The sequence below is a fragment of the Poeciliopsis prolifica genome, unplaced genomic scaffold (genome assembly GCF_027474105.1).
Source record: "Poeciliopsis prolifica strain line A6 unplaced genomic scaffold, Auburn_PproV2 SCAFFOLD010, whole genome shotgun sequence".
NCBI classification, from domain to species: Eukaryota; Metazoa; Chordata; class Actinopteri; order Cyprinodontiformes; family Poeciliidae; genus Poeciliopsis; species Poeciliopsis prolifica.
The window spans coordinates 12,081,057-12,106,790 of record NW_026562385.1 but is presented as its reverse complement, the minus strand read 5'-3'; the positions used below and the strand labels follow the sequence as shown (position 1 = coordinate 12,106,790).

The 25,734-nt window shown below is 40.1% G+C and overlaps 1 protein-coding gene across 1 annotated transcript; it reads left to right on the top strand.

The window, feature by feature from the left end:
• Positions 1–8,948: 8,948 nt before the first annotated feature.
• On the top strand, positions 8,949–25,030 carry gng13b (guanine nucleotide binding protein (G protein), gamma 13b). Its single transcript, XM_055036245.1, has 3 exons — positions 8,949–9,390; positions 19,335–19,461; positions 20,180–25,030. Exons 2-3 carry the CDS (start codon positions 19,364–19,366, stop codon positions 20,283–20,285), a joined length of 204 nt encoding a protein of 67 aa, XP_054892220.1. The 5' UTR covers positions 8,949–9,390; positions 19,335–19,363; the 3' UTR covers positions 20,286–25,030.
• The last annotated feature ends 704 nt before the right edge of the window (positions 25,031–25,734 follow it).

The following is a 25,734-nucleotide window of genomic DNA, read 5'->3' as shown; positions in this document are numbered from 1 at the left end:
AAGAGCAGAGCAGACTTGTCTGCAGCAGCAGCAGCAGCAGCAGCAGCGCGGGCCTGTGGAGTGCAACTCTGTAGCTTGGAAACAGGAGGTGCGACTGAATAGACGCCTGCATGTACAGACACAGAGGCTGGGCTGTAAATAGAAGGGGAAAGAAAGGCTGCGCTTGAATGTGGCCATTAAAAAAAGATGCAGCTTTGTTGATGCGTGCACACATTCGCCACACACAGACACGCACGGCTCGGCGTTCCATTAGTGGAAACCCATTCCATTAGTAGCTTTATCTTCTTTCTTTGGGACAGAGCAAACTTGCAGGCGGGACCGTCTCTGTCAGTCGCAGGTTTATGTGGATTTTTAAAAAAATATTTTTTGCCCATTTTGTTGAACATTTCTTTCCACCAAGGAAAGATAGGAATCTGCATTTACTGTGTGGACAGTACAGTCGGCGAAGAATTCACATCCTTACATATTTTGTTTCTCATTTGGTCATAACCACAAACTGGTGAGCTAAAAGTGGAGCAACAAGAAAGGATAGGGTTAGCAAGGATTGGCAGCAAAAAAAAAAAAGAGCTATGGTTGGCAAAGCCAAGCAACAAAAAGGGTTAGCTTTAGCGAGTGTAAGAGGTAGAACAGGTCATGAATAAATGCATGTTTATCTCAGCAGCGTGTCAAGTTCACTTATGTAGTGAATGCTTTTTGCATGATATGTATTATCAGAAATTCAATCAAATTTATAGGTTCCACATATAAATATGAAAAAAAACATCTTAATTTCCATTTATGGAAAAATGTGATCCTTTCTGGATATCTGTTTTTCTTTTATTTAAAAATAATATAACTGATGTTGAAAAGTGTGATTTTGTTGTGAGGGATTACAGCTTTTGGGGCTTTAAACTACTTTTCTCAGCGGGACCGAAGGTAAAAATGGCCTCATTTGCTGGTCTAGAACTAAATCCAAATGGGAATTGGTGACAGGACTTGAACATTGATGCTCACAAAAGCTCTGAGTGCGATTGGACAGAGATTGAGCAAACCTGTGCAACATCTTCTGAACTTTTTTAGTGTTGCTCTGCCACACAAGTCCCTCCAGCAGCCCGAAGGTTATCTGGCTTTTATTGCAGTGGGACTGAATTGGAAAAAGCAGGTGTGACAAATGAGGGTGTGAGGACATTTCCGTGGCCCTGGAACGCTGCAGTCGGCTGTTGTTCGCTTTTCATTCTGATGTTTGGAACAGCTGACGGTGTGGACAGGAAGCGTTGCCAGTCTCTCAATGTGTAATCGCAGAAGGGTTCAGGAGCGTGTCCGCCTTCGTTGACCAAACACTTGTCTCCCTTCTGTACAAATAAGCCTGCGTCTGACGGCTGAGAGAGAATGCACCCCGACACGCAAAAAAACCTGCGTCAAACGTGACTTTTCTTACGTTTTTCTCATCTCGCCCTCTTGTTTCCTTATTTCAGCTCCCCAAGCTGCGTTTTTCTTCAAATATCTCACATGTGCTCAAAGAAAAAAGCCCACAAACGAATGAATTTTCCACAAATATTTAGCAGTGTCACTCCACAGAGAAATTGACAAATAGTTGAATTTGTGGCTGCCGAAGTGCGAATGTGTGCCTCCGACTCCAATCATCGAACTGGTATCATGCAGAATTATTTATTCTGCCTGAACTTTTCCACCAGTCTGAGGTAACAGCCACACACTTTAATGTCAGGATCATAAACCCAAAACCTGAAATGTTTCTCCCCCCTTGTTAAACGAAAGTGCTTATTATTAGGACTTGATTGAAGAAAACTGGAAAAATATTTAGTCTACTCTCATAAATAAAGACAGAATCCAGATCAGCATTCATTTGATGTTTACTGTATTTAAACAAATTTTACACCATGGCGTACTTTAGAATACAAGTCGGTGCTCCTATGTATCATGAAAATAGAAGGCCACAAAAAACCTGGAAAAGATAATCAGTTTGTGTTTCATCTAACATCTTTGTGAGCAGATTTTCATTTTAAAGTCCTAATTTTGTTCTATTTTGTTTCATTTTGGGGGCTCTGGGCCACAAAAAGTTGGTCCAGGGGCCACAAATGGCTAAACAATCTCGCGATTCGCGAAGGATATGTCACAAGGGGCACCTGAACATAAATGCAGGTTTTGCAGATGAATAAAAAAAATAAAAAAAACATTAATTGCAAAATTCTTTCAAGAAAAAAAAAAATCGAAGTTGTTCACCCGGCGTGACCTCCACTTTGGAACATCGTCGGCCCCCCCCAGAACATTGCGGGACTCTAGAATCAAAACGGCAAATGTAGCGGCGGATTAGCTGGACATCAAACTCGACTGAGATCAGTTGCAGCCTTTCAAAAGCCGCTTATCTTTCTTTGCAAACGTGCAGCGCCGCCATTAAGCACACATCCAAACAACGAGCAGGCCAGAGAAAAAGCTGTCCACACAATCCTCGAGTCTGGCCACCGTCCAAAACCACAAGCACGCACACGCGCACACGCAGGGTCACTCTTGACCTGGATAGATACAACAGGGTGGCAGTTCGCCCCATTGACTGGGTCCATTAGGGGCCAAAGTGCAGCTTAGCAACATGCTGTACCGCTACAAAAAAAGACACAGTGGATTACAGAGGGACAGCCGGGTGGACAAAGGAAAAGGGCTGAGAGGGGGAGGGGGTAGTACGGGTGGTGGTGGGGGGCAACAGCAGAATGATGGAAACAGCTGGAGGGAGAGAAGGGATAGTTCCTCCATTTTGTTGTTGCTGATGCATTAAAAATAACTTTTTCCTGTGAAACCATCGACTTATTTCTTTGTGATTTAAAAATACCCAACAAAGAACGAGGGGAGCCGCAGAAAAACGGCCAAAAACTTCCGACTTGTCATGCCGGGACGTCAGCTGAGGTCAGGAGCTCGGGCGCCTTTGGTGAAAGAGAGCAGAAAAGAATGATGAGAAAGATTTGAAGCTGGAATGGGAGAGGAAAAAAAAAACTCCCTTTATGGGACATGATGTGGAGGGAGGTGGTTATTTTTAGAAGCCACACACACACACACACACACACAGAGAAACACACACAATCCTTCCTCTTTAAATCATCCCCCCAACTAAAATCTCTCTTTTTCCACCTCCATATGCCTGATGTATGTTTCTATCCGTTACTCTGTTGGACGTCTGGAGGTGAGCTGAGGTTTCTGATGAGAACTTCCGTCTAAGAGGAACGTCATGAATTAATGATCAGTGCTGAGTAAGGACCTGTCTCTAAGTGCTGCTGCTGCTCACTTAGCACTCGCTTCTGTGCGTGAGTGCATGCATGCATGCGTGTGTGTGTGTGTGTGTGTGTGTGTGTGTGTGTGTGTGTGTGTGTGTGTGTGTGTGTGTGTGTGTGTGTCTGTGTGTACAGTGTCTGTTTTCCAGTTTTGAATGAGCCCCACCTCCCTGCATGCAAGCAGCAGTTCACTGTTCACGGACTGATTTGTTTTCCAGTCAAATTCCTGAGAAGGAATGCCTCTCTGATAAACATTTTTCATTAGATAGATGAATTATGACGATTGTTTCAAATAGAGAAGTGAGTCTTTCATAAGTTGGGTTAACGGACTGAACTCAGTTGGAAACAATGAGGGCTCGGTTTAAAAATGTGGAATGAATGTAAAACAATAAGTCAATTTTCCCAACGATTTGAACAAAATTATTCCATTTTGATCACATTTGAAGGAAAAATGTCACTGATTACTATTTTTCTGCACACATGCAGTTATGTTGTAGTTCCAGTAAAGTACAATAAAAATGGCTGCTCTTGTTCTGGTCTGGATGATGTTAAGCTATTGTGCGCAAACCTTTTGATTTTTAGTGTTTTAACTTCTTTCTTTTTGCGTTTGTGTAGCCACATTAAATCTCAATGCATTTAAAAACAAATACAACGTCATTAATCTTGATGTTACTAAAATTTCACTCGCCACGTTCACACAAAGAGTTCTCATTCAGTCTGATCCAGAACCTTATACACTCTCTGAGATCATTAATCAAATATATCCTGCCTTTACTGACATCAGAATAATGGATGCAGCAGGTTGCAGGGGAAATGTAATTTATTAGAAACATCTCATCCAAACATCCTGAACACAGTTTCTTTTTTTAAATTATTATTATATATATAGCAAAGTCCATTTGTGTAATTTCTTTACCAGCTTAGACGTTTCAATCAATTTTCACCGGAACATTATTGCAAATGTATATTAACAGCAGACATCACAGTATGCTTTCACCTTATTCATGCTATCAGCTCTGACCTACGTGTGCAGAAGTTCTCCAACATGCCAGCATATTAGATAACATTAACCAAATTCACTTAGTAAGATAATGTCAGTATTTAGGTCAAAAATAGCTAAAAAGCTAATAGCATAAACGCTATCATCATCATGTTGGCTTACATGAAGGTGTTGGGTGAACTTAATGTAATCCTTTCATTGAGTACACTTTAGCTTTTGAGCCAAAATTAAAGCTAACATTAGCTTAAATGCTATCATGGCATTGGCATGTTGGCTAAAAAATGAACCATATTAACTCAGTTCAATCAGTAATTATTGAATTAACTTAATTCGTTCAGTAAACTTAGTTTAGTTTTTTTATTCAAAATTAGATAAAAAGCTAATGTTAGCTTAAATGCTATAATTGTGTTGGCATGTTGGGTAAAATGAACTACATCCAGTAAGATTGGTAAGTAACTTGACAGCTAATAAATGAACTTAATTTACTCAGTAAGCTTATTTTAGTTTTTAAATTAAAAAAATGACTTTAGTGACGATGCTAACCTTTGTATGCAACATAATGTAAAACATCATATAAAAGCCCACATAAAATGACAGAAAAAACTTTAAATGGGTTTAATCAGTGTAAAATAAATTCTTATTTATTTATTTTCTTCTCACTCCCACACATTTTTTGTATTTTGTGGCAGTTTTTGTGGCTTTTCCTTGGTTTCTCGTACCGCTTCGGGATCCTCTCTTTACTTAAGAGCAATTTGTTTTGTAAAGTAAGGATTTGGGTTTTTGTTTCTCCGCCTCCCCAATATTGCCAAAATTAGAACAATCCTCTCTCAAAGGGATGAGGAAAAATTGGTCTATGTGTTGGTTATTTATAGACAGGACTTTGAAAACTTTTTGTCATCAGGAGGTTCCAAATATTCACTGTAAAGTCTGCTTCTGAATTGAAGAAAGTTGCAAGAATTTTACTCTCTCATTATTCTGGCTTTTATTTGGTAAAGGCAGTTTTCAACAACATGGCATGTGCAGGTGTTTCATACCATAAAGCCATAAGACAGTAATCAATTGTAATCAATTATGAAACATGTAGCGCATGTTACATTTTGTCAAATGCCCCTCATCAAAATCATGAAGCAAATACACATCGAATATATTTATCAATGTTACACCTATTACCAATTAAAGGCGACTAGACACAGGTAGATTTTAAAGGAATTTATTGTTTCAGCATCTTTGCAGTTTTCTGGACGGTTGTTCCAAACTTGTGGCACATAGAAACTGAGACCTTGATGGTGACATTCGCCCTTCAATCCTGGAAATGCTCTGCAAGTGACAGAAGACCGACTTTGTAATTGTCTTTATCTGTCTCTGACGGTTCAGATCTACACCCAGATTTCAGGCCTGATCACGAGTTTGTTTACAAAATAGAAAATATTTTGGTAATGCTTGCTGATCTAAAGCAGGAAACCTTTAGAGTAATTTCCTGCCCGGAAGGGAGAAGGAATGGGTATGCGCCCGGTATCTGCTTTCAACTGTAGCTCTTCTGGAGCCAGACACTGTGTCTACGTTTACTTTTGATAAAGTTAGGGCTTTCCAGAATGCAAAGCAGCCGGTCAAAGAATATGGCACCACTTCCGGAAACAATCAGGAGGTGGATTCTACCAACGACTGTTGCGTGACCGTATCATTGAAACAACAGTGGACATTTCTGAAATACGTTGTGATGTTTACAGGATAGAAAACATATAAGAGTTAACAAGGTTCTGTCTAAAAACAAACATAAAAGAACAAATTTGCCACCCGGAGATGCTTCAAATTCTTTTGTAAAACGAATCTGTCAAGTCTCACTTTTCATGCGCTCATCTTCAAAATATTAATAAACAATGAAAGTGTGGAAAGCAGGACTTCAAGGAGAAACGTCAACCAGCTCAGGTCAACCAAGGAGAAGATGGTTGTCGAAACATTACTGGGACATTTGAGAAATTCCGTGTTTTGACTTGGATTAGACAGGTGTAACGCCTTTAAACATGCAGCCAGCGTCTTCTTCTGGTCATCAGCATGCTGGCAACTCTCCTGTAGGTCCTGCGATGATTGTCATCGGACTGTACAGCAAATGACTCTGGGCCTGGATGGTCCAGCTAAGTGTCCAGGCTGTGCTGAATCAGCAGATGTCTATAATTTGGCACCATGTCTCTGCAGATGTCTGGTAATATGAGAAGCGGGCCGGGAATTCAGCCCGAAGCCTCTGACTCTGATGAGGCTGCACAATCAAAGTTGTGAATGAAAAGTCCGAAAAGAAAAGAGGAAATTTGGCACCATTATAGTAAGGTTAATATGGAGGCAGGAACTTTATGTAAAGGCATGTTAAATGCATTTCTATGCCAGCTGTATTGTGTCAGGAACTGGGTTTTTTTGTTTTTTTGTCAAGCAGCTCAGACCAAAACTGGTGCCGAGTGTATCGATCAGGCGAGATATGAGAGGAGGCTGAGAGTTTACAAGTCTGGAAAGTTGTGGAATTAGATTTTGGCGTTTTCTGCATCTGAACAAATACATCTCATTGTCGCGTTCCATTAATCAGTCCATCCGTGGAAAATGTTTAGGAACACTGACTTATCTACTATCTCTATTGTAAATGCTTGGCACAAACGGACAAATGACCGAATCCATCAAATGTGTCGTTACGGATGAAATGAAAGCTGAAATACTCGCTGCATAAAAATAGCGCCTCGTGTTTCTGCACTTTGGTTTTAAGGTTTGTTTGCCTGATGTTGTTTTGATACACACATCATCATGCCCAATTGAGATATTACTGTCATTTCCCTCCACCCCCATATTATTTTTATGTAATTTTTTTTTTCAAATGGCGCCTGCTCAGAGATGCTTCAGTAGCACTCTGTGGTGTATTTTTGTTGCTATTTTATTATTTACAGTTAAGGCCAAAATTATTCCTTCACAAACTGAAGTTTAGCCTTCATGTTATCTGTCTGTCTGCATTTCTATCTTCAGGAGGACATTGAATCGACTTCAATTCGTTTTTCAATAATTTGACCCATACTTAGTTCATACTTTACTCCTAAGCCAACCCAACCCCAAAACAGCACTTCTTGGGATTTGAGGCCCATAAGGTGCCGCAGGTCCTCACAACCCAAGTATATGTTGGAGACGTTGGCCTTACAAGGTGAGAAACACACACATGCACACACATGCACACGCACGCAAGCCTGAGCCCAGAGCCGCTTGCAACAAAATCCATTCATATTGGTTGATTTACTGTATTGTGCTCAGCCTGCTTGCTTCTGGGAACAGAAGTGGTCAGGCACTTTCACAGAAGGTGTGAAATATCTGGAAATTGGCTGCAACACTGAGCTACAAAAGCCTTGAAATAGCTTGTAGAGTTTTTTTTCTCTCTCTCTCTCTTTTGGTCCCATTGATTTCCAACAAGGGAAGGTAGAAGGTCAGCTATAGAATGACTCTCCTTGGTATAAAGTATGTATAAAGACAGAATCTATGTCTACATTTCAGGAGGCATAGATTTTACAATTCCAATAACTCAGATTATTACATTAAGGCAAATTGCTGGATGGTCATATCACAAATTTCCACATACTTTAGTTGGTTTCCAGGAAACATTCGCATATTCGCCTTGCACTCCTATAATTATGAGACTAAGTTGCTTTAAAAGGGAAATCTAACTCAGCGTCTCTGAAATGTTCCATATGAAGCCAAAACCAACAACACATCAGCACAAAAACCCCAACTATGAAGAATTTTGATGAAGTCTGGTGATTTCGGGTTGTTTGGGGACCCAATGTATTCTGGAGTCAACCTGAGGTCATCAGGTGTTTCCACACTTGATAATCAGGAAGACTTCGTTCGATTGGAGTGTAACTTTGTTGCATTTTCAGCTGCCGCAGTTCTGTTTCACACTGCACTGTGTTAAGCAAACTCAAACCCTTTGAGAAACCTGTTCACCTCCCTCGCCTGAGGTGGCGCTGCTGCACCAGGAGCCTCTGAAGGGAACAACACGGAAACCTCCGAAGAATACACTGAGCTCAACTGAACTAATCAGGGGTCAGATTGTAAGGGTCAGAGGATTCCTCGAGACATTTTTGCCGCTAGCTCGACACGTTTGTTTTTATTTACCCAGAATGCCATGCATGTAGTCTGCTTCCTCCATTTTGGAGAAGTTTTTCTGGTACACTTTGCATTCGTATTTGCATTTAAACCGGCACCACAGTCCAGCTTAACCGAACTGAGATGTGTTTCTAGCTGAACCAGAGCTTTTTTCCGCATCAGAGGCCGGGTGCTCGTTCACACCTCCTCAAACGAACTGAGGGTCATTAAAACGGACTAAACAACACTGGTGTGAATGCTCCCTTACACTATTCTGCAAAGAAGATCTTTAGGTACAAAACTGCCAGCGACGAGTTTCACTGTATGTTGCTTTTGAGACTCGGTGTCCATATCGGGCACAAACTAAGACTGTGGCAAAAAAAAAAAAAAAAACTAAGAAAAATCTGTGTCCAGCACAGAGAGGTCAGACAGTTTGAGGTCTGCCCGTCCTTTAAATTGGTGAAGCCGGTCCACTCTCCACTCGCATCCTCGGGGACCACACATGCACACTCCCAGTATCTCTCCTCTTCCTCCTCCTCCTCCTCTCGCTCTCTCCCTCTCTCTCTCAACACACACACACTGACTCTCTCATATAGGAGGATCCCGGTAGAGAGCCGGAGATTGCACATCCGAGGCGCACTACCTCACACACCTCAGCATCAACAGGAACCTCCAAACAAAAAGCTCCAGATCCAGATCCAGATCCAGATCCAGATCCAGATCCAGATCCAGCTTCAGATCCAGCTCCAGATCCAGACTGACACGCCGCTCATCATCTGTTTCACTCCGGAAATCCTGCGGATTTTTTTTTTTTCCCCCTTTTTCTACCTTCATCTTTCTCTCAGCGGATCAATTAAGGCGCGCGCACATTAGGCGGTGCTGCACGGGAAATTTAAAGCGGCGGTGTGTTTTAGTGTGCTTTGTAGTGTGTGTGGGTGTGTGTGTGTGTGTGTGTGGGTGCTGCAGTGTTCTCCTGCATCCTCGGACTTGGATCGGAGCAACAGCCGCCGCCGGCGCGTCAGTGAGGTAAGAGATGCGACCCGCATCGTCCCCTTACCGCTCAGCTCGGGCTGCTGTTTTATTCCTTATTCCTGCAGCGGGGAGTCTTTTTGTTTGTTTGTTTTGTTGTTGTTTCTTTTTTCTTCATTTTTTTTATGCGTGTGAAATGTAATATCGGAATTCAGTTTGATTTTCGATATTACCGGTTTCTGCAAGCAAACAGACTCAAACTCTGCGCAGGATTTAGGATCATTTAGGCGCGATAGTTACTTTTTTTTTAAAGTGAATTATTGGTCGATGGGGTTTTGTTTTGTTTTGTTCTATTTCCTGTCCTGTCCAGCTTCAGCTCCTCCACTCTCACCTTGTCTGTTGGGCCCCATGGAAGCTACGGCTGTTACATAAAACTCACATTTATCCTCTGTTCTTCCTTTCCTCCCATCCTCCTCCTTCCTCGTCCTTCTCTTTGGCCTGAATTGTGAGGAAAGCTCACAGACATGATCACAATTTGCAGGACGCACTTACAAAACCAGATTGTTAGGATTTAACCCTTTGTGTGATGATTGGCTCAGATTTGATGGAATTTGACCAAAGAGGCTCCTGGAGCTACTTACTCAACAAATGGGTTCCAGTCTTTTGACATGATTTGCTCGAATTCTTTAAATTACTCAAATCTTTTTCTCATCGTTCTTTTTATAATGACTCTGGAGTCAACAAGCAAAAAGCTATATTGGGATAATCAAATTGAAGTACAATACATAGCAACAACCCACTAAACAATGAAACGATGCATATGACTAAATCCAGAACTGTCTCAACAAATATGACACCATTCAAAAATAGCTAATATTTCCTGTTGACTTTAACTGTAAAAAGTTTCAACTTGTTGTTTTGTTTTTTGAGTAAATCCTTCATTAAGTGCAATATTTAAGGGGTTTGTATTATATGCATTCTGAGGTGCAAATAAAAAGAATAAATAAATTGCAAACCTTGTAGATCATCAACTAAAAAACAAGGAAGTACCTGTGTGTCTGTGTGTGCACTGAAAAAAAGGAAAATTGTCAAATTTATTTATGCTTGTTTAACTTAATAAATGTAGTAATTAACATATTTACTTGGATGAGTGTAAATTGATTACCCGTAACAAAAATCATGCTTACAAAAAAAAGTCTGCGTGTCAAAGGTGAAACACGTCTTTATCCCCAAAGTCGCTTCTTTTGTCCACTTCAGGGACAAAAGTCAAGACTTAACAAACATTTTTATTAAACTCAGTTGTCTGTTTTAACTTTCCTGTTAAAAAAGACCAAGACACAATTGGTTTGTGGTCAAGTCAAAAAGCTGTAATGAAGTAGTTGTTCTTTAAACAACTACTTTTTAAGCCTACTTGTTAGGCTTAAAAAGTTGTTCTCAACTTTTTAAGCCTAACAAAATAAATTTGACAAAATTTATTTTGTCAAATTTACAAAATAAATTTGAGAACAACTTTTTAAGCCTAACAAGTAGGGTTGTAGCAATGCCGAAACGCACACAATATTGAGCTCACGAGAACAAGACACAACGGAAGTTGTTGTTTTGTTACACCATAAGTATTTAATGTCTTTATGAAAGTTTTATTACTTTCTTTTTCTCATTTCTTTAGGGCTCTTCACACCTAAGGACAGCGCTTCAACTTTTATGACTAAAAGTTTCTAGTTATAGCTCCTACTAAAACGTTAGCTGGCGAAGCCATCCTGACCACAATTAGCTCGTGCTCACTAGACAGCGGTCACCTCAACGAGAAGAATTGCACTTTTTGGGGTTCGATTTGAAGTTTGTTGTAGTCTTTTAAAAAAATAATAATCTGACTCTTGTTTCACTTTATCACCACATTGAAGGTGTACAGGATCTATTAGAAGTTGTTTTGTTATACCATAAGTATTTAATGTCCTTATGAAAGTTTTAGTACACCGTAGGCATTTAGGGTCCTTTGGAAGACGCTTTGTTATTTAGCAGGTGTTTCAGGTTCTTCTGAAAACGTTTAGCTGCCTTGTAGACACTCAGGGGTTCTCCTGGAGGTTTTCTCATATTGCAAGCAGGATATTTTCAAAGCAGTATTAGTCGTAGGTGACCATTTTTGTGAATTATATTGTCTTTTTGTGTTGTTTTGTAACACCTTATATTTAGCTAGCATCTTTACAAGTCTGTTTAGTTTTACTGAAGCGCTTTGGTTGTGCCTCTTGTATTACATCTGTCCTTGGTTCTTTCTACTTAAGATATGGTTGTTCTACGTTCTAACATGGTTTGTCTTTTTGCTACCGTTTTCTGTCATCATCACTATTTTACATTCGTGTTCGTTTGATTGATTTTTTTTTAGCTTAGCTAGCCGCATTGACAGACTCTTAGTCTGCTACTAGCATACACACATAATTCCATCCAGGCTAATTCCATATCGATTAGACTCTATTGACTGAATATGTTTGAATGCAGACTGGTGTGATATCACCCGTTTTGGTTTTCAGGGCGCTCGGTTCTCACCGAAGAGCTGAAATGTGTGACTGCGACTGCTTTAAAAGCTCAAACACCGTTGCTATGCGTCAAGAAGTTTTAGCCCTTCAAATCATCTCCTTGCCAGATTAAGCATCACCTTTCTTTCTCCGTTTTCACTCTCCGCTGGTCAAAAGAGCTCTGCCTCTTCCTTTCTATTTTTAGCCTCTATTTACAATGCGGTAGTTATAGAAGCAAGAATATCTGCTCACTCTGATCCAATCTTCTGTCTCTTACGTCTTATTATTGGTCCATATTCTTTATTTTATCTTCCCTCCTTCACTCAGACTCAGAGTTTTTCTTGCTTCTTCCACTTTTGGTTCCCTGGTTCATCCTCAGTGAACATGTTAAGCCCTGGCAACACACATATCCCCACACACCCACTGTTTCACTCACTCACACACACACACACACACTCACACACACACCCACATCCCCACACACACACACACACACACACACACACACACACACACACACACACACACACACACACCACACACACACACACACACACACACACACACACACATGCAGTAAAAGGGAGTGCTGGAAAGATGGGAGAGTAGAGGGGAGTAAAGGTTAATCTCTGGATGCTCTGACCCAAATCACTATCTGACCTACATATCACCCCCAAAACAACCACCCCACTGTGCTGTCCTATCTGACACCCAAACTCAGATTGTTGTCTTTAACGCAACACATGTGCTAATACAGACACAAGCTATACCGCACTGAAAATGATAAAAAAAAAACAGGGCTAAGAGTCCAAAAAGAAAGGAGGTTTACTGAAGAAAATGCAAGGAACTAATGAAAAGTTCAAGTTAAAGGTGCACTTCAGATATTCACTTGGTTTCTGTGAGTGCTGTGTAAAATTTCACACCACAGTCGAATATTTAGTAACATTGCACCACTTTGCAAACTACCTATGTATTGTTTTTTGTGTGATGTCTTTGTCTCATATTCATGAAGTCTGGACCTCCTTTAGGGAAGACATGATTTATCTCCTTTATGCCTCACCGCCGAGTAAATGTTGAAGGTCTAAGGAACCTTGTGACATCATATTTCCCCCCTCAAAAAATTCTATATATTTTAAAAGAATTTTAAGTTGTGCAGTAAAAGTGCATGGATAAATACTCAGGTGATTGGATTGTGAAGATTTTCAGCTAAATTGTAATATTGGGGGAAATAACTGCAATATCATGTCGTTAATAGTATCCATGGCTTTTGTCAAAATGTGCAGTGATGTATCTTTCATGTTAAGACTCTGCACAGAACGCCATTTTGTCATCATCCATCCATGTCCATAGGCTAAGCCACATATTCTATATCCGATTATCAGAAAGACTTTGTTGAATGATGATCTTTGGTGAACTCCATCTGTTCTTTGATACATACATCACTTCATCCTCCAATCGTCCATCTTATTTCTGTGACTTGTGTGTATGTGCCTTTGTGGGGCCTGAACAAAGAGGTCCTTTTCTAATACACATATAAAATTGACTTCCTCCTGGCAACCTTCCCAGTTCTCTTAGCTTTTAGCTCGATGCTAGACTCATAAGCCTCTTCTATACAAAACTGCCATCAAAGAGCAGGAGTGGGTGCTAGACCACTGCCGTGTTCACTTATGGTCTGACATAAGATGGTTCACATTTCTATACAAGCTGGGCTTATAGATTGCATTGAATGTGTCAGACCACTGGCACAATTGAGGTTGGTGCCAGAGAATCACTTTGAAGAAGTGTGGTTGTGACGAGTCCACTGAGGGGAATCAGGTTTTCCAGCGGAACATCGACAAACGTTTAGCGCACGTTTGTAATGGAAGCGAAGCCACACGTTTGAAAGTCCCAGTTTCGGGCACAGTTTTTGCATTTAACACTACAGCCTCATGGAAGCGCTCTGACGGCTTGGCTTGTATGCTATTGACGAAGATGGGAAGAAGAGAAAAGAAAAAAATACAGTGGATCCCAAGGTATTCATAGGTGAAAGAGAACACAATTGTGATAGCTAAAATCCATAAATAATTGAGGCCGCATATAAGAAAACCAATAACTGGCTATTTCAATATTTAGTGTTCAGACTCTAAATACTGTAGATACTGCCTTAGCACTACCTCAGAAGACAATATCTATAGTCTCTATTGTCTCTGCTGTTGGAGGTGCAGCCAATCAGTGAGAAGGAAGATTAATTTCGATCCTGGATTTGCTTTGGAAATGGCAGCTATGTTCTAGAAGAAACCTGTGAATAGGTGAGTATTTGAGCTGGCAACTTCTCACCAGGATGTCAAAGCAGTTTTTGTCTTTGAGAGATGAATAATCCTAAATGGAGCAAATCATTTGGAAAAAAATACCAACTATCAACCAGTTTCTCAGAAACCAAACACTTTCTGAGATTCTTTCATTTCTGTCCAGCAGGTAACAAGCATGCCATCGTCCGATTCCAGTTATCAGTTGATTCTTCGGACGCCTCCAATCCTCTCTTCATCTGGGAAATGAAGCAAAGATTTTGAGATGTATTAGTATTGGCATTGCAGGCGTTTAACTTCAGGAAAGTCGGAAATCCTATGAAGAGGACAGGTTGCTGATAAGATTAGGATATTTCCTATCATTGATAATCTTTTTAAACCCCACAACTGAAAACTTTCGACTGTTCCACAAAGACCTCTCTAAACAAATCTTACACTGACTTTATGAAGTCAGCAGTAACGATGATCATCACAGGCGACTGGCTGGACCTCACTGAAAGAAAAGGTGGAGAGGCTACTAATGCATAGAGTAATGGATTAACTGTTTCAAATGTGTGTAAATGCACAGAGAGCACTTAGTGAGAGGGCATTTGTAGAAGACAGCAGGAGACAGACGGACATCGGAAATCTGAGCGCAGTGAAAGGTACAAAGTGAGTCTGCAGCTGAAAGAAAAGCTGAATCGACTGATAATTCGGTCTTAAGCTTTACGGCGTATGTCGACACTGAACCAATGGCCCAACAACAATCTGTCCTTTATTAACATTGTGTTGTGTTTGCAGTAGGTCAGAACATGAATATGGGCAAATTTACATGGGTGGGTAATCAGTGACTCGGCAAGTAATCTGAGACGGCAAGGGAGAGAGGACAATAGAAAAGCAAAGGGAGGATATCATATCCAGGTGGATGAGAATGAAAGAGACAACACTGGTTAGATGCGACGTCGTTAGGATTTCATATTCTTGTTTAGTGATTTTTTTTTTTTTGCATTTTCAATTCCGAGAAAGTCCGGTCCGTTCTGATGTGTAATCGATGCAGACCAAACAGGCCAACTCTGGTCCGCATAAATCAGTGACGCGCGGTGAGGCTAGCAGTTGGTGAGACACTGACTTAATCATATTTACAAATACAGACCGCCTCTGCATGTTGTTGTTTACATGAGGAAATTTCTGGAGGGCAAAAGGACAATTCTTCTACATCTCATCCACGGCTGCGCTGCCACCGTACAATAATATCCATTAACTCAATGAAACCTGGACATGTTAATGTCGTGCTGTGCTCCACAGCAAAGGGGAAAACCGTGAAAGTACAACTCAAAACCACTTCTTTCTCGCTCTCTGTATCAGCGCAGCTATGCGCAGGCTCCTTGCCATAGCAACTGACAACAAAACAAAAAAATAAATCACTCAGAATATTTCCCACACAAAGAGCAGACCATTCAGTCTGTTGCTGTGGTACGATTTTAGGCTTAATGTTTATTTTGTGATCATTAATAAGTGATTGATGTGGTAAGAAGAGAAAACTATAAATATATCGCTGCACTTTACTCCATGGCTAGCTCGCTGTTACTGAGCTCGCTCGGCTAATTTGAACTCTTGTCCAGTTCAAAAACATGTTAATGCCAAGCGGACCAGAGAACGCTCCAAGAGCAGGAAGTGGACCATGGTGCACGGCATTCTGGGGAAATACAACAAAACAAACGAGCGAGTCCAGCGCCAGCAGGAGAAATGGCTCGTGGTCTTTTGCCAAAGATGAAATAGCTCAGGGCCACAAGCGCATGCGCATTCAGTGATATGCTAAAATCACAGCGCCCTCTAGTGGCCTGACATGACAACTGATCCAAGCTGTCCAGGCGCCGCCATCTGAATGTGGAGCTTTTCCCTTGTCGACGTCTGAAACGACAGGAAGTTTCCGGGCAGCGGTCTCATGTAAACCCAGCCTCAGAATCAGCTGTGATTTCAGGAACACATGGGCAACCTGCAACATGGCTAGAAATGTAGCAGGAAATAGAAAAAGAGAGCTCTTCAGACACATGTACGGCTAATGAATATTTGCGAGTGAGGAAATAGGAGGTGAAGTGCCAACAGAGGCATGAAAAGGAAAATGATCGATGGAGGCAGACAAAAGAAAACATCCAGTCCTGCTGCTGTCTCCTGAGGACGCAGCTGAAATCTGATCTAAGGCAGGAAGTGGCCATCCCTCTACCTCCCTGTCTGCCTAACACTGGAAGGAGACTCACACATCACGGTGTAATGTTGCACCCGATGTTTTCCTCTTATTAACTAAAGGACACACGCGACTGGCCTATTAATTAACTGCTGTTTTAATCTCTTTTACTCGCAGTACAGCCTCTGTTGAAACCACGTTTTTTTCCTCCTCTATAATTGGATTTTACAACAATGTGCAAACAAAAAGTAAGGGATCATCATTCTCTTTTAGGCAATAAGGAGTCACTCTTTGGCTTTGTAGAACAGGAGTCACAGGTGTAGCTCTGGCCTTTTTTGCAGCAGTTGGCAGCGACAATAAAAGTTTTTTATGTAGAGCAAGTGAAAATAAGACAAGTGGAGGAAAATCCATGGATTTGTAGAAATAAAAAAGCATTCAGCACATTTGTAAATATGCAAAGCAGTCTGCACTGTGTCATCCTTCAAGTGATGGCTCAGCGTTTTAGAAGTGAGGTTCTGCTAAAAAATGATAAGCCGGTGATATCTTAGCGGATAACTTTTTATCCCGTCACTGGGTATAGAACCAGACGAGGGGCCTAAACTGAGACAAGTTCAAAATAGTTTCGATATGAATTTATTGTTGTTATGATGAAAACCAATTAGCGATGTTTTTAAAAAAAACTTATTGCCTTTTTTACTGTTTTCCTCAAAGTGTATCCAATGAGAGTATCAATAAATATAAATACATTTGATTCGTGTCTCACTTCCTTATGTGACTGGTGTCCAGAAGAAAAGTATTATAAACTCTATGTTTTTTATTTGTACTCATGACTGCTGTGCCGCCCACACAGTTGCCTAAAATGAAGTAATAAATAGCTCTTAGAATCATTTTTATCGTTATCGCAATACTAGGAAATATAACATTTAAGTCCATATTGCCCAACCCAAGTTTAAAATGAAAAAAAAAAATGGAGCAGGTTTGAAACCATATATTTTTAAAACCAGTCATGCTGACTTTTTATTACTGGAAGGAAGTTTATATTTTCTTATCAGATTTTTTTTATTGGGTTTTGTGGTTCTTTTCGGTCCGGATCAAGAGGGAATTCTTTGGAAGAGGTAGGATGTGGCTGCTGAAGGTGTTCAGCACTTGACTCCCACTCGGAGGTTTGGGGTTTGAGTCCCACCGGAATCCTTCTATTTTTAGGTTTTGCCTATGCCGGAGGTTTTGCGTGGGGAGGAGCTAAGCGGGCAGCAGGACGTTTTTCCTCCACATTTTTTGTTGCTTTTGTCTTCACCAGAGTTCTACCTCAGCTTTAACACAACCTCAAACCAATGATAAAAACAGTGAATTTGAAGATGAAAAACACTAAAAGTTTTCTTTTTTTAATCACACTTCCCATTCAGTGAAATAGAGAGTAAATTCAAAGCTGCTATGTTCTGCCTCCGCATTCACTAAATCCTCACTTGCATAAAGGACAAGGCCTAAAAAGTCGGGGGGGTTTTTTTTCTGTGTTGAAGCATCTCGGCTTTTAGCGCATATGAGATCCCCTATCATCCAAATCTCACACAGATATGGATGCGCATATTGTTACACAAGTAGAAGGAGAAAGACAAGAGGCGCACAGTGTTACTGGGAAGGTTTAATGGCCACAGAATGTGGGTGTGGAGTGAGAACAGAAGTCAGAAAAAAAAAAAACCAGCGGAAGAGGATGAAGGTCAGATTATTGTGAGGCGATAACCACAGCCATGTTTGGCAGCCTGGCGTTTTCCAGCATGCGCTTCATTTGTGTTTTATTAGTTTTTTATGTTCATATCCATGCATATTATAATCTTAAAACGGAGATATTATGTATTTTCTAGGCACACAGCGTCATTTTATAGCACAGTAAAGTAACTATGTTATTTTCAGTTATTATAAAAATGCAGTAGGTATCAAAAATAAAAGAAATTTGTCTTTGCAGTTTAACGCCTTGAAATTGGCCTCTCTCTCTTTAAGAAGCATCTCACTATCTGGGAGCTGACAGAATTTCATTTCATTGTTTATTTCTAGCTAAACAGTAAAGATTTTTTCTTTTTTTTTTGTCACTGCACAGAAGAAATTCCATGTATTGATGTTTCAGTTGTTATCAACATGGACTGTGATGAAATGCTTATATTGCTTTATTTTGCATTTCACCCAGCCCGACAGAATGCTTTAATGGTCAGGGAATCGTTACTTTTTGAAACGTTGGTATACATTGCAGTGGAAAAGTATTTGCTGTCTTAAAAATGTATTTGACCTCAGATTGTTTTTTTGTCACATTGAAATCTTTCAGATCGTTAAGCAAATATAACACACATCAAAACATAATATATCATTCTGTATTGTGCTATACCATGTCATGCTGTGCATGCCCCATATCTCATTACTATCAACTTGACTTGAACAGTAGACAATAATTTCAATCAGTTATTGTCTTCCATGTCATTGTTTGTATATTGACTTGATACCTACAGTCAGTTATACTTTGCTGACATCAAAATGTGAAAATGGTCTATTAAAGAATGAAATCTAGCCACCGGATGTTCTGTTTGCCTTTCACACGTTTTTCTTGCCTCAGTAATCTCTCTGGTCTCTATGGATGTAAAGGTGAGAGGAAGGTTCGGTCACACATAGACTTCCATGGGAATTGGGACGGTGCAAAAGTACATGCTGTTCTTTTTCTTCTTTCTGGCAGGAAAATCCAAATCTTTTCCAGTTTCTCTCTTTATGTGTCTTCCACTAATCTACTTTACCATGATTAACCCTGGCAGGAAGAAATTAAAAGTGTTTCTACCTCTAAAAATTGAATATTTGAATACGATTACTAAAAGAAATGTATTTTATCTTCCAGTTTTTAAGGATTACAAATACATCCTATGGGGTAATAGGTGTAACTGCTCAGCAGCAAGCCAGTTGTTCTTTGTTGTGATCTTGCCACAAGGCACTGATGTATGGAGTCGGCTTTCTGTTTGAACAGTGTGCTATATAAATATAACTCTGGTCTCATCTCTATATATGCAGGTAGAACAACCCTATATCAAGCTGCAACCATGGATGAGATGGACCTGCCCCAGATGAAGAAGGAGGTGGAGAGCCTCAAATACCAGCTGGCCTTCAAACGAGAGAAATCCTCCAAAACGGTCACAGAGTGAGTATATAGGTCTCAGCTGCAAACCTTTACAGAGAAATGTCTGGAAGGTCTCACTGCACTGTACAGTATTCATACTTGGTGTATACCATACCATATTATGCCACACCATGTTATACCATACTGCTCCACACCATAATATGCCATCATACCATACCATGCCTACCATACAATATTATACCATACTATACAATTCCATAACATGTCTTACCACAGCATACCATATCAAACTATGCCATATTATAGCAATGCCATACAATGCTGTATCATACCATACTACATTATACCATACCATACCATACCATACCATACCATACCATACCATACCATACCATACCATACCATACCATACCATATTATATACTACCACACCATATCATACCATAGCATACCATACCATACCATATCATACCATACCATATCATACCATATCTTACCATACCATACCATACCATACCATACCATACCATACCATACCATACCATACCATACCATACCATACCATACCATACCATATTATATACTACCACACCATATCATACCATAGCATACCATACCATATCATACCATACCATATCATACCATATCTTACCATACCATACCATACCATACCATACCATACCATACCATACCATACCATACCATACCATACCATACCATACCATAGCATAGCATACCATACTGGGAATAAAAAAATAATTTCTTTCTTTCTACAAAGTTTGGTCAAGTGGATTGAGGACGGCGTCCCTGAGGATCCCTTTCTAAACCCAGAGCTGATGAAGAACAACCCATGGGTGGAGAAAGGCAAATGCATCCTCCTCTAGGGAGAGGAAGCATACATCCTCCCAGGACCACGTGTGTCAACAGTAACCCTACAGATGACCCCTGAAGCCAACGCGGACTGTGAGGGCAGTGGCCGGACAGCGCCCAATGTGCCCTCACTATGAATGTACTACAGCTGTTACCCCCCCCCTCCACCTCACCCTAGACACACGCACACACAACCACAAGGGCACAGAAACACTCACTGACACTCGCACACATCATCACTCTAAACCTTGTCTGACTCTTTCTCTGCGAGTTTATTCCTTGCCACGGCAATCTAGCATTACTATGATATGAGAGCAACAATCATTACTTGTACTACACTGGTTTGTATGAATATACTGTTTGATTATTTATTTATTCTGCTGCCAATTGCAATCTTGTTTTTTTTAAGTCCCACTTTAATGCATTAGTGATGTGTAATACAATGTTGAATCACATTCTCACTGCCAGACTGACTGCAGGTGGAAGAAATGCAAGACTTTCATTGTCATTAAAAACATTGTGATCTTTACTTTTAACTAAAACGAGAGATTTTCCAAGTAAGACATTAGCAAAAGAAAAAAAAACTTACTAAAACAGAGAATTCACCAACAATAATGCTTGACAGTGAATAAGTAACTCTTTCAATAAAAACATTTGCTTTTACTGTGTAATTGGCATAGATTAACATAAAAATACCGATGTTAAGAATAGCAGAGAAAGATATTGTAAATCTTAACAGCCTAGTTTAACGTTGTCTGTTAGCAAACAGTTCAATTTAGGTTCAATCCATGCTAACAAAATAGTCTGCAGAATGGAGCATGCAAGTGGACATGTTGAATGCCTCTTTTTAAAGTTTGGAATAAAAAAAGTCTTTCTTGATTATTCTTGATGATGAACTGGCAGCCCACTTTGTGCAGATTGCTTTCCAAGCAAGACCAACAAATTAGCCATTAACATGGGTTTTTATGATCTGCTTCAGTTTGTTCTCCCTCTGCCACCATTAAATTCAATTGCAAGCTAGAAATTGAAACCATGAGCTATCTGCATGCTAGCCCTGCAATAGGTGTAATGTTAGTCCTTTAATGTAATTGACACGTATTAGTATGACATTGGTAATTAAACTTTTTGCTAGATTTGTAAAAATTTGTTTGGTTAATTGTTTTTGAGACACTCTTGTTATCTTTCCAGACTAATGGATGTTAGCATCGTTATATTTTGCTTTGTGGGATCTTTCAGCCAACTTCATGTTATCAGAAAGGCACTACTTAAGTGATTTCTTAGTGCTACAGACCTGGCAGTCATCATGCCTGGGGCTGTGTGGAGAAAAAAAAAATCTGCTTCGAAAAAGTTTGAGTTTTCAGTATAAAAGCTGACTTAATAATTTATTAGCTGTCCAGTCCTTACAGAATCCAACAGCCAAGCATACTGAAATACAACAAAATTTAGCAAAATTAGCTTAGCATAAATGTGAAAGTCATTAAAAATGGCTTCTTTACACAACGACAATAAAAAACGATGCACTTCTGGACAAGTAAAATGTTTTTGATTTTTTTTTTTTTTTTAAAGATACCCCTCACGAATTGTAAAAAGACGTTTTGTCATAGCATTATATTTAGACACCTCACACTATAACAGTAGCCCCTTTGCTGCAGCACACAGAGTAAATGGTCACCAAATTATTCAGCTGCCACACTGAAAACACAAAAGGAGTCAAAATGATTGGATCCCCGGTAGCTGCTTGGACTAGGACAGAAGGTGAATAATCCACTACTTCGTACAGGCGCTACAAAACACTTACAATTGGTTGGGCCCATGAGTTGCCCAAAATTGATTATATAAACATGATAAAAACGTTTGTCTTAGGTGAAGTTATCACAGAAACACAGCAATCAATGTAAACATAGCTAGCAGCCTGCTGCTTGCTAAGTGTGCAGCGACAGGTCCAAGTAGCTAACGTCGTCCTGTGGTGTAAAAATCTGACTTTTCCCCTGAGAAACTGTTCAACCAGAAATCTCTTAAACGACCACTTTAGTAGTAACACTCTCCTACTGAATGTGGCCACTACAGCTGATTGAAGAATACCTCAGTGAGTACACTTAGCAACGTTTGTGCAGACCATGCTAGCACCCGAGCTGCTTCCAAAACTAGCTTCCTGTTATGTATGACTGCTGCCCTTTTCAGATAAAAAAAAAAAAAAACAACAACTTAATTTCAAGGACAATCATCATATTGAAATTTAGCATGAATGTCATGACGTTGATGTTTCTCCAAGCCCAGTCATAGCAAAGGTAAACTCTGGGTCTCTTGGGCAGGTTTAGGTTTCCGCTCCCTCTCATCCTGAACCACGGCCCCTGCAGACCACGCACAACCGTGGAGACCAATGCAAGAAACCTTTCACATGCATCCCTCCTCACATGTATAGACGGACCCCTTTAACTTATTAACTTATTTATTTATTTATTGAAGAGAACTTCCTTTAAGCTTATGCTATTTTATATAGTCGCAACCTTTCCTCCTTATGTCCTCCTCAAAAAACAAACAACAAAAAAAAACGAATAAAAAAATAAAAGAAAATCACAACAACAAAAAAAGCTCCACCTTGCCAGATCGCCATCTACTACTGCCTTGTACACAGTTTCCTTAAAACGAGAATGTAAATATGTGGCATGAGGTTCCGACATCACTGCTGACCTCAGAGGTGGCCTGTGAGTGCATGTGACTGCAATCTTGTGTATATGTGTGCATACTTTCAGAAACAAATCTGGACAAGAAGCTCCCATGTGGGCTGCAGCTGCATCACACACGGGGCGCTGGCCAGATCAGCAACAACACACACTCACACACACACACACACACATAAATGCACGCTACTCAGTGAGAATGTGTACCAAGGGAAGCTTGGCAAGGACAGCGGAGTCTGGACGCGACTTGGGACAGCAGAGCTTCACATCTTCTATGTACTGTATTAAATCAGATTCAGTTTGTGTTTCGGCGGCTGCTCCCGGGAGTTGTACTCTACTCCCAAGTGAGTTTGAGTTATATTTTCACTTTTTTTTTCTGCTGTCAAGAGTTGCTAAGCAAGTTTCGTCCACACACAGGCTGCGAAAGCATGTTTTACAGTCCAAAAATGCGCTAGACGTAACAACAAATCTTAAAAATACCAGTTGAGTTCAAAGTGACAGCCCTGCACAATGCGAGCAATGTCAAAACATAAAGAATCACAAAATGCTTTATTTGTTATTCCACAAAAAGTAGCAGAAAAGGAATGTTTAGGTACTGCAAGGAATTTCCTTTTCTGTAAAATGATCCCTATGGGCCAACATCATAGCATGAGAAACATTTTCATACCGTGACAACACTCACTGCGTTTCCATGAATGTTTTTTTTCTTTTTAATTCTCATTTTAAAATATCTTATATGACTGAAACAGCAAAATTCGAAATAACTTACTCAATTTCGCAAAAAATGTTTTTGCACTCGCGCAAGGCGGTTTTTATCTTTTGTTTTTTTTTTAAAGAGACAAAAAAACATTTGCCGATGCGTTCTGATGTAGCGAACTTTTACCTCACTTGACCAATCATTTGTTTTTGCTGTTGCCGTTTGCAGTTCTTTCTCCAGGCATCATGTAACATCGCAGAATCTGGGAGACATGACAGAACGTTTCCAACTTGGCCGATAGCAACACATTCCCGGAAACCTCCTTCTGTTTTTCTGGGACATGTGGTCCATGCTCGTTTTCAACCTCTGCCATGTGTAGCATCGATATCCGACAAAGTCACGTTTTGCGTAGCCTGGTTGATGTGCTCCAAACCAGTAGTAAGAAAAACGCCTATTTCACATTGTCTTTTTTGCGACATTTTCAAATGTTTGCTCCAAATTAACAATAATTGAATGGAAACGTAGCTACTGTCTACGCGTCATAGACATAAATAGACTTTTGCGATTGCTTACAAACGTCATTTTTTTTCAACAGTGACATTTGCTCCTTCGTCCTTAAATAAACGCTGCCTCTTTGACGCCATGTTTTTCCTCACACAATTAACGACCTCAGTAGTTGAACGCTACACGGACCGCTCTCTTATTGCACCGAGCCAGTGTACAACACCTGCTAGTAAACAACTGGTAATGTGGAATAGTTTGTGACTCAGTTGTCCAGTGAAAGCAGCCGTTGGACTAGTGATTGGAGTAGAAGTGCTATTACTTTGAACACAACCGAATCCGCAAACCTCAATCTCAACAAAGATCTTGAACAATGTTCCTACTATGGAGGAGCCTCCATTCACTTTCGATTTGCTTCTGGGCTTCAGGGTTGTAGCCTTTGTACCGTCCACCTGAGTCCCTCCGACTATTGTCTTCAATTCTGCAATTTAAAATAGGTCTGAAACGTGCTTCGTCCAAATGGAAAAGCTCCAAATTGTCTGGACTAAACCTACAAAAGACGTACATGAGAGGACTCCTGTCTCTGCCTGTCCCTTGTCTGTTTCACGTCCTGCTTCTGTAGCTTTACTTGTTTGGTTTGTTTTTTCCATGATCTGAACTTGGATGTGGATGTCTAATACTAAAACATAACGACTGTATAAGACCTTGTCTTGATATTTAGCAACATATTCTATGTGGGAGTGCTTTGGAAAAATTATGCATCAGATCAAAAAGTCCTAGTATAAGAATGACAATGAGCAATAAATTGTAGACCGTTTTTTTATTGAATGTTTTACAAAAACATTTACCTTACTTAATAAAGTAGAAGATTTTTAGACAATCTGGTTGTCCTGGGTTTTTTATTTTTTTTATGCTTTGGTGCAATAAATTCCTCTGTTGTACTAGAGATCCACCCGCTGACGCACGGATGCCCCTCAACAACGAACAAAGTCTGGGAACTGCGGCAGGATTTTTTAAAAGACTTGTTTTCGTCTTTCAGCAGGACATTAGCATTAAACGTTCAATCCGGGTAACAACGGATCGGTTTAGATCAGGGATGCACGATGTATCGGCATCAATGTCGGTATCGGACGATGTTAGTCATTTTTTGACACATCAGTATCCTTTTGATAAGCAAACCCTGGTTGATATGAACATGGTGACCATGAACTAATGTAGTTGATGTGGTTGCTTCCAGTGTCAAAATTGTAGTAAATTTTATAGAATATCAGTAAATATCGGCTATCAGCCAAAACAGCAGTAAAAATATCAGACATCAATACTGACTAAGTTTCATATCAGTGCGTGACGGAATGGCCAAGTCAAAGTCCAAAACCAACTGAGAATTTGTGGCGAGACTTGAAAATTGATGCTGACACAAGCTGAGCCAATTTGTAGAGAAAAATACATGCTGTGCTTTTCAGAAATGTTGACGTTATGCTGTAGATTGTGTTAGTCTTTCCTGTCCAATCCCAACAAAATACACAAAAGTTTCAATTTTTGGTGTGACAAAATGTGTTGGATTTCAAGAGGCGTGAGGATTTT